This window comes from Globicephala melas, chromosome 12 (assembly GCF_963455315.2).
Source record: "Globicephala melas chromosome 12, mGloMel1.2, whole genome shotgun sequence".
Classification (NCBI taxonomy): domain Eukaryota; kingdom Metazoa; phylum Chordata; class Mammalia; order Artiodactyla; family Delphinidae; genus Globicephala; species Globicephala melas.
In genome coordinates, this window is record NC_083325.1 from 9,275,340 (window position 1) to 9,289,826 (window position 14,487).

Below are 14,487 nucleotides of genomic sequence, written 5' to 3' on the forward strand. Positions count from 1 at the left end.
GTTGTTAGAACATTATATTATATCACCTCCAGGCCAGAAGACCCAAATCCTTAAATGCTGAAGAATTCATTTTCCTATAAGTAAGTGGTAGTAAGCCAGAGGAATGGCTCCCACGTGGTCTTTGCCTGTGTAGCCCCAGCCTCCCTAACTCCGAAGAGTTGACTTCAAAACAACCACTAGGATTGTGGGGCAGAGGGTTACAGGGCAGAGATCTGGTCTCCCCTTTTTTTCCAGCTTATACGCTGTAGAAGTGGGTCTGTAGACCTCCAGAAGACTGCATTTTTGGTCAGAGATGCCAGGGAGTGAGAGATGTCGGACACTAAAAGGACTTCAGGAGACCAGGAAAGGCGCAGGGCTCCCTGGTTTAGGATACCAGCTATCCATTGATTCTTTTGTTTTCTGTTTATCAATGTATGTTTACATAACTTAAATGTAATCATCTAAAATAAGCAAAACGTGTTATAGAATCACTGTACCCTCTGTCAGAGTCTGCTTGAGCAGTGCACCCGGCTCAGGGCCGTGGGTGCCACAGTGCACACACCGGCCTCCAGGCCCTCGGCTCTGGGAAAGCCCTCACCTTGCCCTCAGCTCTCTGCCTCCCCTCTTCCCCCAGACGGGGGCGTGGACCGAGTATAACACTCATGAGAGTGCGTCAGCATCCCAGCTAGCTTTCTGTTCTTCTCTCTTCCAAGGAATCACCTAAATTAAGTTGGCCCTTATCCCTTTTATTCAGAAGCCTTAAAAAAGGCTTCTTGGTGGAGCTCATCTGGTCTAACTTAGGAAAGGATGAGTCAGCAAAAGTAAAGCAGTTGTCTGGCACCTCTTTCCTTAAAAACCAACCAACTCCACAGTGGTGCAGAGTGAAGCTTTGTATAGACAGTCCCCAGCCCCACACTTACAAACGACTTGCTTACAAACAGTTCACACCCACCCAGCTCCACCACCACCACTACCAGAGGTCTGGGTGTCTCTGTCAGGGGAGCCTTTGTTTTTTAAAAGGTGGCGTTTTTAAATAACCCTGTCAGTCAGAAGCAGAGGGCAGACGATTTCTAAAACTGCAGCGTTAATAGTCTCGCCCGTAAACGGTGGATTTTTTCACGTCAGTTTGTTATCCCACCTAAAATTCTACTTATGTGGTGGCTTAACCGAACCCTTCGAGTTTTTGGCTAGCTCTTACACTAATTCCAAATATACTAACACTTTATTATAGAAAAATTGTGAAATATAAAGAAAGAATGAAAATGACCTTTGACCTCCTACCTTATAAAATGTTTGTAAAGAGCCCCTGTTAAAATTCATCTGTGTCACAGACCTACTGGAGAACGGACCTGAGGACACGGGGAGGGGGAAGGGTAAGCCGTGACAAAGTGAGAGAGAGGCATGGACATATATACACTACCAAACGTGCATAGCACAGGGAGATCAGCTCGGTGCTTTGTGACCACCTAGAGGGGTGGGAGGGAGGGAGACACGAGAGGGAAGAGATATGGGAACATATGTACATGTATAACTGATTCACTTTGTTATAAAGCAGAAACTAACACACCATTGTAAAGCAATTATACTCCAATAAAGACGTTAAAAAAAAAAGCTATACATTTAAAAAAAAATTTATCTGTTTATGAAGTCATGCTTCACGTACTGTTTTGTCATCTGCTTACCTTCTTTGCAGGGCAGGGGGGTGGGGTTCCGGTGCTGGTGGTGCCGTTGGATCTGGAAAGCCTGACCCGTTCTGACCTTTGCACTCTGGTGTGGACCAGCGTGGTCTGTGCCTGGCCCCGAGCCCAGCAGAAATTGGCTGCCCCCCAGGGAGTGCGAACTTGGAGGGGCAGCGGTAGGAGGAGGAACCTGAAGGGTGGGGCTGGGGGCAGAGCGGCATGTGGGAATCACACACCTGAGGGCTGGGGCACTCAGGCTGGGGCAGGACGTGCGCTACAGTGGAAAATGCCAGACACGTACCCGTTTTAAGAACATCTGTGTCGACCAGTAAACTTTGTAATATTTTCGATGAAAAGCAAGCTATTGGCTCAGCCTTAAACTGACAGCTTTGCAGCCGTCACCAGGAGCCCAGGGGAGACGCGTGATGATTTTTGGAATTCTCGTCAGGGGCCGCTGGGTTCTGTCAGCTGTGTCCCACCGTTCCCCGGGAAGACGTCCTTTTCCTGGACTGTGTCAGCCCAGCTCCTGCCAGAGGCCTCCCAAGCCTGCGACTTGATCTTGGTGGGCGGCACAGAAGCAGCTTTGTAAAGAAGGTTTTTAGGGTCCATGCATTTCCATTGTTCACCAGGCTACTTTACGTGGGCCATCTCCCCAGTTCATTTCTCCTAGAGATGGCTTCTCTCGGCACATTTTAACGTTTTCTTCATCAGGCTGTGGAAACTCAAAATAGCCCAGCTGCCGCCCACTTTGCCTTGCCGACAGGAAGGTCAGAGCCAATTCATTGTCCTTTTTATATATGTTTGTTATGTTACGCTTACCTCTAAATATTTTAGAAGAAATATACTCTAAATAGATTAATAAAAATAGTATTTAAGTCTTTGTCTAAGATGAACCCTGAGTTCAAGAATAAAGAATATTCATCTCCCCGACTCAGCCTACACCTTAGGCAAGTAAAGCAGCCCTGCTATTCTGCCCTGGGCTCTCGGGGTTCTGTAGGTCACCCAGGAACTTAGCCCTGGTCAGTACACAGTGTTTGCGAGAAAAATGCGTTCAAGGCTTTGAGTAGCAGAACCTTTGGCATTTCTAAGTCTGAGACCCTTCAGAGTCTCCATATTCCGGAGCCGCACAGGCGGTCTAGCTGCCGGGTGAGACTCACTCAGCAGCGGGATGACTGCACTTAGTACCTCCTGAGTGGCTAGTCTGTGCCAACAGCTTCAGACACCTTCTCTGACGCAGGTGTTCCCACCCATTACATACTATTAAACAATGGACCTCAGTTCCTCGTCCGCACTCCGAATAGCAGAGGATAAATCTGCAAGTGCGAGGCTCCTGAACAGTACTGGAGGTGCTTGGAACGCGGCCAGCCCTCGGGACTGTGGGTTGATAATGCCTTGGGAGGCCAAATGAGTAAAAGAAGGTGTTGAAATTGTAGAGGGATCAGTGACTCCTCCTCTCTGCTCTGAAACAAAGGGCTGCGTTTGAATGTTCCACCTGTGATTGTCTTCCAGTTCTTTAGAGCTACCATATACCGCCCCTTTGGAAAGTAAACAACGTCGAAATCTCCCAACCAAGATTCCTCTTCCAACTACATTGACAAGTGGATCCAAACCACGAAATTCCCAGAAAACAAAAGGTATTTTCATTTTTCATCGTACAGATGCCCTAATGATTCGTTGTGTTGGTAGTTGTGAGTTGGCAGTAATCAGTCAGTAGTTACCAGTCATAGGACGGCTACGGTTGGGTTCTCATGCTCATTAGAAGAGAATGGGTTCTTTGAAATTGGCCCGAAAGAAAGGAATTATCCTCCATAACAGCCTTCTTTTCTGAATTCTGTACAGGTACAAATAAGTTAGTGGATAACAGGCCACCTGCCCTAGCAAAATTCCTCCCAAATAGTCAAGAACTAGGCAACACCAGTAGCTCAGAAGGTGAAAAAGACTCTCCACCGCCAGAGTGGGATTCCGTGCCCCTTCACAAGCCCGGCAGCTGTAAGTATGGTGACCTGGAGCCCACGGGCTCTCCGCACCCACAGCCCACCCAGCTCTGGGCCGGAGAACCGCGGTGGGGATGGCCGGGGCACGTATTGCTTTAGAAGGAGACCCAGTGCTAGTCTGCCGGAGCCGGCTCGCAGCAGCCAGCAAAAGCTGCTGTTCAACAGTCTGCTGGTCGTTAAACTGTTGCAGCTTAATCGGCCGCGGTGGGAGTATTTACACCAGAGAAACCGGCAGACGATCCAGAGGGCTAGTCAGAGTGTAGGGGATGGAAGGATCTGCGTAGAGCAGTGAATCACCCAAAGTACTGCCTCCTGAAAGCGTCAGCTCAGCAGCCCTTTACCTGACTAGTTTCTCATACGTTTACACTGTAACTGCTTTTTGTAAAAATGCAGTTTATTCCCAGTTTACCCACATCTTTTCCATAAACCTATGTTAGTTCTCTCACTAGCCTCTTGACCTCGTTCCTCCGGTCAGGCCTGCAGGAAATTGTGAAAGTAGCACCGTCTCCAGAAGAGGGTGGAGGTCCTCGCCCTCTAGAAATGTAAGACCTGGAACAGAAGATGACAGAGAGCAGCACAGTTGAGGGCCTGGTGGCAGGGCTTGGGCGTCAGTCCCTTAGGGCTGATTTGTCTACACTCACCGAGGTGTCAGAACGGCCTCCCTTTGGCCCATTTGTGCCAAAGGGAAGATGAGGGTTGCGCACCAGGTTTGAGGTGAAGGAGGCTTAGAGAAGAGGGGGTGGTGAGTTGAATGAGGGCGAGGAACTCGGAAACTCGGGTGAGGTGTGCGTTAAACACGCACATTTGTAAATACATGCTGGAAAGAGATGCTCCCTGGGTTAGAACCTGCAGCCCCGTAATTGCTGTGGAACTTTCTGGTGCCTTATAGTACTGTATTTTTGCCTGAGATGAGAGATATAATCCAAAACCCCTGGTCATTCAAGAAGTGTTGAACAAGTCTCTGGGTCGTCCCGGTGGCCCGGCTGATGCCTTCGAGTCCTTGGGTCCCCTCTGAGGTTTCAGCTGGACACTGGTCCTCAGCTTGTACCCTGGGATTGGGGCGGTTCCTGCACAGAGGAAGCTGCGTTCCAGTGCAGGGAATAAATACCATGTGCCCAGGGAGCCGGTTTCATGGCGTAGTCTGGGGCGCAGTGAAGTAAACGCAAGCCGTGCCGGCCTCAGCACCGACACAAGCCCGAGGGGTATCCTGCAGGGAGAGGGTGTGGGCATCAGGTCAGCAAACCCCGGAGCAGGTGAAGAAGGGGTTCTCCACGTAAGCAAGGGTGGGAGCGGGGCGGGTGGAGACGGGTCGGTGGATAGGTGCCAGGACCGTGGGGGAGGGGCAGGGAGAGTCACGGGGCGGGTGCAGCTCCGGAGGTGGGACAACTCCGCCTTCGAAGAGAAGGGTGCTTTGTTTGGCGGTGCGCACCATAGATGTGCGAGGTGGTACCTTTTTCTGATACAAGTTGTGTGTTTCCATTCGGTGATGAGTGCAGAATCAGTATTCTTTTGTGACACTGAGAGTTTTTCTGTTTTAAATTTTTAAAACAGCTGTGCCTTAAAGGGCAGCAGGAATATAGTAGGAGTTCCTATCCTTGTAAACCAGGGACCGGGATTGCACCAGGTGGGCCCACAGAGTGCGGGGGTCATCCTGGAGGAGCTGGGGGTGTTCTCCTGGGGCCGCACCTGCGCAGTTCGGACCTGTGTGGAAGATCAGAGGCTTTCAGGTCCTGGCAGAGCCTCCACCTGCCCGTCCCTGAGGGGCGTGGAGAGGCCTCCTCCCAGCCTGAGGTGTGGGAGGGAGAGGACCGCGCCCTCCGGCAGGGCCTGCAGAACGCAGCCGGGAGGTGGGTCACAACGGTGATTCCGGGAAAGGCCCAGAATGCAGAGAGAGACACGACTTCCCTTTTTTTCTTTAAACAGAACACGTATGACAGCTGTAGGTTTTTCTTGTTAGAAGCACTTGAGTCCTGCATAGCACCAGCTAGAACGCCAGAAGTAACCGAAACTGAAGGGTAAAAATCCAAGTATCACATTGAGACCCTTTGTTTTTAACTTCCAGCTACCGACAGTCTTTATAAACTCTCTCTGCAAACCCTCAACGCAGACGTCTTCCTAAAACAACGCCAGACCTCGCCGCCGCCCAGCTCCCCGTCACCGCCCGCCGCTCCCTGCCCGTTCACGTCCCGGGGCAGCTACAGCAGCATCGTCAACGGCAGCCCCGGCAGGTAGGCCCGCAGCCCACGCCCGTGCCGCGCTAAGCCGGCGCTGCACCCCGCAGGTGGGAATCCTCGGCGGCCGCAGATGGCCGTCCCTTCTCGCCTCTGCCCTCGGCGGCCTCAGCGCCCTCCCCGCAGCGCCGCCTTCCCACCTGTCACCCGTGCCCGAGGGGCACCAGGGTCACGCTCTAGGCCAGGAGCCAGGAGCACACTCAGCGAGGACTGAAGACCCACAGCAGCTGCGCTGTGGGCAAGGAAGCGGGTCTGCGGGTCGTTCCCTCTGACCTGTGGCGGGACCTGGAGGAGGTCGGAGCCGAGCAGGGAGGGCTCCTCCAGGCAGTGACAGTGACCCCCATGGTGATGACACTCGAGCAGGGGCCGCCTGTTCCCGCACACGCAGCGGCGCCCAGCCCGGCCCACGGCCACCCTGCCCGCGTGGGAAGAGGTGGGAGGCCCCGGGCCTGGTGGGCGCTGGCCGCCGGGGCCCTCGCACGGGGGCTGCTCACCTGCCCGCACGCTCTGCTCCATCCAGCTGCCCGGCATTCCCTCCAGGACGGGGCTGCCTCCTTTCCCGGCCCCCGCCTCTCTCCCGCACCTGGAATTTTACCTTTCTCCCACATTCCTTCCCCTCCCACCCCGTCCCCCCAGGCTACACAGCCTCAGGCCACAGAGCATTTCCTGAGGCCTGGCCAGGCCCTGTGGGCGGCCCAGGGCTGTCCCCGGCTCCCTCGCAGGCCCTGGGACACGTGCCCGGCGGGGCTCCATGGGGGGCATTGCCCACAAGGACTGAGCGGTTCTCTCCTTGCTTCTTCCATCAAGCGACTCTAAAACGAAGCATTCAAACGGAAGCAAACACAAACTGACAAAAGCAGCCTCGCTCCCGGGCCAGAACGGCAACCCCACGTTTGCTGCAGTCACAGCCGGGTACGACAAGAGCCCAGGTGAGCGGCTTGGCACTGGGAGGCCGGGCACCGCCGGGCCTCGGGCCTGGTGGAGGTACCTGCGGCCTGGAGGTACCTGGCTACTTTGATTGACTCGGAGCCCATTGTTACAGGTGGGAACGGCTTTGCTAAGGTTTCTTCAAGCAAAACAGACTTTTCCAGCAGCCTTGGCGTGTCACACACTCCCGTTGACAGCGATGGCTCAGACAGGTACGTTTGGCCCTTCTTACCAGGGCAGGGCAGGAGGGTTTCCCAGGCCAGTTTAGCATCTTCTATCGTATGTGTGTTTCGAGGCGTTTGCCCCTAGGTGACAAGCAGGTGTTTGTCGGAGGCGGTCAGGAGCCTCTCTGTTGGGTGGGGCAGAGCCCCGAGTGCGAGTACATGCTCCCACCTGGCTCCCTGACAGGAGGAGGGGCCGCGACATGTTCCGGCCCAGCAGAGAGGGAGACAGACTTGTGTTCCACCTTCTGAGTCTCTTCTGATCCTTCTCCGTTATCATGGTTGTTGTGAAGAGGATGTGATCCGATCATTAGAAGTAGAAGAACAAAAACACACTCGAGAGGAAGGACACGGAACAAATTCTAGGCAGTTTATTATAAATTATTGGACAGGCCACTTCTCTGACCCAGAGCAACCGCAGTGGCCTGGTGGCATGCAGCGACTGCCTCGGTTCATTTTCCCAGATAAATAACAATGACAATAAGATTATAACTGTCAGTAAGTAGAGTCCCAGTTTTACCTGCTTGACACTAAAAGGAAATTAATCCTAGATTTGAAATAATTTTTTAATAAATCTTCCATTACCAAAAGGGAAACAAGGAAGAAACGCCTCTTTTCTCTGCATGACACTTCCGCTGAGCCAGGCCGTCAGCTCACGACAGGGTAGCCTGGGCTCTGAACTCCTCCGTGCCTCCCTCCTTTGTGTTATGGAAGGTGTTTCCAGTCCCCACTTCTGCCTGTAATACGCGAGCCCACAGCTGAAGCAGCACCTCCTGTGTGTGAAGCCATGCGTGAGGGATCTGTCTCCACTAACCACATTTTTGTGTGTTGCATTTTCCTCTTATAACGTTCAGCTCGGGTTTGTGGAGTCCCGTCAGCAACCCCAGCAGCCCTGACTTCACACCCCTCAATTCGTTCTCGGCCTTTGGAAACTCTTTTAACCTAACTGGTGGTGAGTGTTTAACACTAGACCCATGACTAATGAGCCTGTGGACAAGGACGGAGGGAGGATAAGGTCCACTTTCATGCGTGGAGGAAAGTACGATGGTCGTTTAGTGGACATTTTTAAAGGATGCGTTTCCCTGTATCAGTGCAGTCAGGCGGCAGCAGATGGGCCGCCTTCAGGGAAGTGGGTGTCTGTGCTCTCCTGGACGGGGTCTGGCACAGCTGCCCCGGTGTGAGGAGGCTCAGCGAGAGGCCCTCAGAAGGGTCCTCTGTCCGCTCGGCACCCCAGCCCGTAGGTGCGGTGGTCTGCTCGATGCTCTGCGGGTCCCAGCTGGCTCGTGTTGCGCAGAACTGACTTAAGAGCTGCAAGAAAGGATTCTGCGTCTGAGATGTGACTCCTGGCCATGCTGGGGCTCTTTATTTTTCTTGCTGTCCAGAATTAGGAGCAACTGTGTGAATTTCACATTAGCTGTGATCGTGATGTTTGCACTTGACCGTCCAGTGATAGGTGTGGGTGAGGTATTCAGACAGCGTGCTGGGGTCTGGAGAACAGCACCCCACACCCTGTTTTCCCCAAATGTGGTGGGAGCTGATGGAGGGGGTGGGATGGCTCCAGGTGAGCAGCGGTGGGATGCAGACCCCTGAGGGGATGCCCCACCTGCCCGGGGGAGCACGGCCAGATCCAGCACGGACTTGCCTTTGCTTCCTCACCTCCAGAAGTTTTCAGCAAGCTCGGGTTATCGCGATCGTGCAATCAGGCCTCACAGAGGAGCTGGAACGAGCTGAGCAGTGGCCCCTCATACCTCTGGGACTCTCCAGCGACCGAGCCCAGCCCATCTTGGCCAGCCAGTTCCGGTTCCCCGACCCACACGGCCACAGTGAGTACTGGGCTTGGGCCCCGCCCGCTCACACGTCATCACTGCCGTCGCTGTCCCTTGGGTGGTGCTGACAGATACAAATGACAAACAGCAGCTCGGAAGGCGTGGGTTAGCGCTTTCACCACCTCTGCTGCTGTGTCTTCATTTCTGCCAAAGTGACCGTCACTCTTCAGAGCCGTGACGGTCAAGAAGTTAGTTACGGGAGGAACAGCTGAGCAGCTGGGGTTGACGTGTGAATCCTCTCACTTCAGCCTCTCCCGACTGAATTAGACCGCGGGGTGGCGGGTGGCCCGTCTCAGGTCCCACCACCTGCAGAGTCAGACGGTGCCGGAGCTCGGCGCGTGCCTGGTCCCGAGCAGCGCCCGTGTCTCGGCTGGAGCTTGTCTAGAGCATCTGGTTGCTTCTCAGCTAAGTTGTTCTGCAGATCGTGCTCTTACCAGGGAAAATGATCACTGGTTTCGGCTTTTACAAATCGTGACAAATATGACCCCACTGTGATGACCTCTTCATCCTCAGGAAAACTAAATTGATTAGATGTGCACGGTTTAATGGTAGATATTTTAGCTTCATAGATTCCAAAGTTTGTCTTCACTTGTAATCATTCTGTCCTCAGTTTTACAGTCATCTTAACCATTCTTTAAAACGGGGTCAGTCACAGGGAGGGGTAGGGGGAAGCTGGGACGAAGTGAGAGAGCAGCAGGGACATATATACACTACCAACTGTAAAATGGGTGGCTAGTGGGAAGCAGCCGCATAGCACAGGGAGATCAGCTCAGTGCTTTGTGACCACCTAGAGGGGTGGGAGAGAGACGCAAGAGGGAGGGGATATGGGGACATATGTATACGTATAGCTGATTCACTTTGTTATACAGCAGAAACCAACACACCATTGTAAAGCAATTATACTCCAATAAAGATGTTAAGAAGAAAAAAAAACGGGGTCGGTACCTGTTGAGACTTCGCAGGCCGTTATTTCTGGTGCAGCCTGTCCAGCTCCTCCCTGGGTGCACAGGTGGCAGGGCCAGCTCCTGAGCACACCACTGAGGCCACAGAAGCGGGCGGCTGGACTCGGGCCCCCGGCTGTGCCTTGCCGCCCCTTCTTTAAAACATCAGAACCGTGCGCCCAGACTCTGAGGTGGCTTCATGTATAAAACATTTGTTTTAAAATAAAGTGAAAGAACCGTGCGGTCTAGCCCATCCTTAGCATAACCGTCGCCGCTTTACCACCTGCCTGCCTCCCTCGAGCCTGACGCTCCCCGTTGTGTTGTGTTTCGTCAGCAGATCCTCGGCAGCACCAGCAGCCTGTGGTCCTCCACTCCGTTCAGCAGCTCGATCTGGTCCAGCAGCCTGCACAGCACCCTCCCCTTCACCAGCCCTGCCAACGCGCTGCCGAGCATCGGCCTCATGGGCCCCGAAAGCCCCTCCGCTCCTCACACACCCTCCGCCGCCAGCCCCGCCGACGACCTGGGCCAGACCTACAACCCGTGGCGGATATGGAGCCCCACCATCGGAAGGAGGAGCTCCGACCCCTGGTCCAATTCGCACTTCCCTCATGAGAATTGAAATTAGGCAAAAAGAAAACGAAAAAAAGTGGGGGCCCCTCGTCTACATCATGATGTGCCCATTTTCGAGACATCTTTTTAAGGCTCTTTCTTACCGCTAGAGCTTCCCAATCCCCACCCTCATCTTTGCAGAACAGACTCAAGCAGGGCAGGCTTGTACCACTCGCTTCTTTCAGATCTTTCTTGCAATTATGATAATATGAGATTTGCTGTTGTGCTTTTAGAGAAAAGTCTGGACTCAGCCACAAACTCTAATAAGACCTGTACATCTGAAAACCTTAACTGTTATCAAGTTTCCACCACTTGTCTTCTTCCATTCTTTATTTATCTGTATGAACACAAATTTGACATTACAGCTAAGGAAATAACTTGAGTTGATTCAGAAGTCCTGGCATGTGTCAATTTTATTAAATTACCAAGTTTGGTTTTTAATAATTTCACAATGTTATGCGCCAAGATCTAATTTTAAAAACGTATGAGGACTTTGTGCTGAAAAATAGAGTATTTTTTTAAAATAAGGCTGTCTCGGTTTAAAAGCAGATTACAGAAATGTAAGTCAACTTTAAGAACAGTGAATGAATGTAAAAACATTCGGTTGAGACCATACACATTTTCTGTGCTGTTTGTACTTGAGGTATGTAACATTTGTATACCTGAATTTATTTTAAAGATAAACTGAAATGCACATAGCCAAGTCTTGAGATACAAGATTGAATGTGTATTTCTTAAAAATACAACTTTGTGTTGTACTTTGAAATAAATGATGCTTTTTTCAAAAGCCTTGAATTGTTGTGTCTTTTTTTTTTTTTTTTTACACACAAGATGCATGTATTTAGATTCTCTCACACCAAGTCATTCTGTCATTGCCTTATCCTGTGGAGTTGGACTTACCGTGGCTAGAAGCACTGTGGCCTAATTAAATTCTGATTATTTCCATAGTATTCCCTAAAGGCCCTTGATAGGGACTTCCCTGGTGGTGCACTGGTTAAGAATCCACCTGCCAATGCAGGGGACACGGGTTCAAGCCCTAGTCCAGGAAGATGCCACATGCCGCGGAGCAGCTAAGCCCGTGCGCCACAACTACTGAGCCTGCGCTCTAGAGCCCGTGAGCCACAACTACTGAGCCCACGTGCCACAACTACTGAAGCCCACGCGCCTAGAGCCCGTGCTCCACAACAAGAGAAGCCACCGCAATGAGAAGCCCACGCACTGCAACAAAGAGTAGCCCCCGCTCGCCGCAACTAGAGAAAGCCTGCACACAGCAACAAAGACCCAACGCAGCCAAAAATAAATTTATATTAAAAAAAAAGTGCCCTTGATAGAAAAAAGTTCACACATCTTAAAAGAAGCATGTTGACCCTTTTCCAATTTCAAAACTCCCACAGCTTCTGCAAGTGGTGCCTGTAGAGACCATACAGATACCAGGCAAGTTCCATGGGCAGTTTGGTTTAATCTCTCAGAAAGTGTTGCCTGCTCCAGCTGCCTTTACTCATCCTCCTTTTTCCAATCTATAAAGCCAGTCTTTGCTGGGTAACCAGAGACGCCAAACATAAATGTTCTGTTTGAGGTCAGTTACACGATGAAGAAATCCACCTGTCCAGCTCAGAGTGGTTTAGTTGAAGCATCGTACAGAGAGATTTTAAGTCTGACCTTTTCTCTGCTTTGCAGCAAAGCTCAGCAGAACCAGCCCCATCGCTTTCCCAGCCTATGCTCTGCCTGAGACTTGGGACACCAGCTTCCTGTCCACTCAGAGCTCCGGCGCGTCGGCCTCATGGCAGACCTGGGCCTTGTACAGTCTCACTAGCAGGGGCTCCTGTGTGCAGTTGCAAAGTCGAGACATAAATTTAAGGCTTGGGATTTTCTTTGTACACCAAAGCAGTTCATAAGGTGACAAAGCCACTGAACAGCTGAGCTTCATATAAACCCTCATTTACAAAATAAAAGATTTTGTTGGCAGACTTTACCTCAGTCAGATGACCTCAGAGATCCTAAACTCGCTCCTTGGGAAGAATCACCTGAAACTCCCAAACGCCTTCCTGCTTTCACCCCACAGGACCCTCATCTGCAGGCTTGAGAAACACCATACACCTGGAAAAGGGAAAAAAAATACAAACAGGTTTCTGCTGTTACCTGGGTTTTCCAGATAACTCTTAGGGCAGGTATTTGAGCGGCAACATACTCACCAACCAAACCTGAAGCTTTGACGGGATTCAGCCTAACAATTTCCAGTGAAAAACTGGTTAGCCCAAGAGTTTGCTTTGTACTAGGCCAAGGTTGAATTTAAAAGCTATATATATAGCTTTAAAAGATATCCATTATTTTATTTAAATACAACGTATATAAAAATATAAATATATTATAAATTTTTACACCTTTATAAATAGTATTTATATTACATTACTACAATTCATGAAGACAATATGTTAACAAAATTTTAATGTCCAGATTGTTAACTTTAAAACCTTAGACCTAAATTAATCTTTAAATATTTGTTACAGTTTTTGAAAAGAAAAAACTGGTACAAAAAGAATTTTAATTTACCCTTATTTCTTAAAATATCAGTTGAGTAACAAAATATGCAAATGATTTTGGATGATAATATATTTTTGCCATCTCAAAATTTTAAAGTAATATGAGTACTCATAAGATATTTGACAGTTTTTATACTTCTGTCTAGAAGTCTCATGTCTAAAGAAAAAAGGACAAGTTGATTACTGTTGTAAGTCATAATTAACACAGTTATACTGGGTACAGTAATCGCAGACACATTCGGGTTATATGCACAGGATAATTTTGGGTGGGCCAAAAAGTGCCTTCGGTTTTTAAGTAAAAATAAAAGACATATTTTTCATTTCACCAAGAACTTTATTGAACAACGTATTCACCCTTTTGTTCCACTACCTTCTACCATTTTTCAGGCAACTTCATAATTCCATCTTCCCAAAACTTTTTATCTTTTTGAGCAAAGAACTGTTCCAGGTGCCTTTTACAGTCTTCCAGGGAACTGAAATTTTTTGCATTAAGACAATTCTGTAAAGACCGAAATAAATGGAAATACAAAGGTGCTGTGTCTGGTGAATATGGCAGAAGAATCAGAACTTCCCAGACGAGCTGCAACAGTTTTTGCCTGGTCATCAAAGAAACATGCGGTCTTGCGTTATCCTGATGGAAGATTATGCATTTTCTGTTGACTAATTCTGGACCCTTTTCATCGAGTGCTGCTTTCAGTTGGTCTAATGGGAGTGGTGGTTTTCCAGAAGGAGCTCATAATAGAGTCCCTTCCAACCTCACCATATACTCAACATCACTTTCTTTGGATGAAGACCGGCCTTTGGTGTGGTTGCTGGTGGTTCATTTCACTTGCCCCACGATCTCTTCCGTTCCACATTATTGTACAGTAAGTATCCACTTTTCATCACCCGTCACAATTTGTTTCAAAAACAGAATATTTTCATTACATTTAAGTAGAGAATCACATGTAGAAATACGGTCAAGAAGGTTTCTTTCACTTATGTGGAACCCAACATCAAAGCGATTAACATAACCAAGCTGGTGCAAACGATTTTCACTGCTTGATTTGGATATTTTGAGCATGTCCGCTATCTCTCGCATGGTATAACGTTGACTGTTTTCAATCAATGTCTCGATGTGATCCGCTATCAACTTCAACTGGTCTACCCGACTGGAGCATCATCCAGCGAGAAATGTCCAGCACAAAACTTCACAAACCACTTTGGACACATTCAATCAGTCACAGCACCTTCTCCATACACTGCGCAAATCTTTTTTTGTGTTTCAGTTGCATTTTTACCTTTCTTGAAATAATAACGCATAATATGCTGAAAATGTTGTTTTTCTTCCATCTTCAATATTAAAATAGCTACACAAAAATTCACCAATTTTGATGTCTTGCTTTAAATGCACATTGATATGACAGCTGTCACATACAATCTAACAAAATTGTTTCGAATGAAGTTAAAGACAACTAAGTGCTACTACAGGCATCTTACGGAAAAAAACAAACAAACCTTTTGACCAACCCAATATTTTCTTCATTTCCTTTTTGGCTTG

At 49.6% G+C, this 14,487-nt stretch overlaps 1 protein-coding gene across 3 annotated transcripts in view; it reads left to right on the top strand.

Annotated features, from left to right (window-relative positions):
- Nucleotides 1-11,194, top strand: part of TMEM131 (transmembrane protein 131) — a 192,575-nt gene extending 181,381 nt beyond the window's left edge. Inside the window, exons 34-41 of one of the 3 annotated variants that reach the window (XM_030838893.2) lie at nt 3,168-3,292; nt 3,498-3,647; nt 5,715-5,880; nt 6,691-6,812; nt 6,926-7,022; nt 7,886-7,983; nt 8,697-8,854; nt 10,133-11,194. In XM_030838893.2, coding sequence (XP_030694753.2) covers nt 3,168-3,292; nt 3,498-3,647; nt 5,715-5,880; nt 6,691-6,812; nt 6,926-7,022; nt 7,886-7,983; nt 8,697-8,854; nt 10,133-10,417 — 1,201 coding nt within the window. In that variant the 3' untranslated portion in view covers nt 10,418-11,194. Of the gene's footprint in view, nt 1-3,167; nt 3,293-3,497; nt 3,648-5,714; nt 5,881-6,690; nt 6,813-6,925; nt 7,023-7,885; nt 7,984-8,693; nt 8,855-10,132 lie in introns of all 3 variants that reach the window. The other 2 variants (XM_030838891.2, XM_030838892.2) reach the window with 2 other exon arrangements.
- The last annotated feature ends 3,293 nt before the right edge of the window (nt 11,195-14,487 follow it).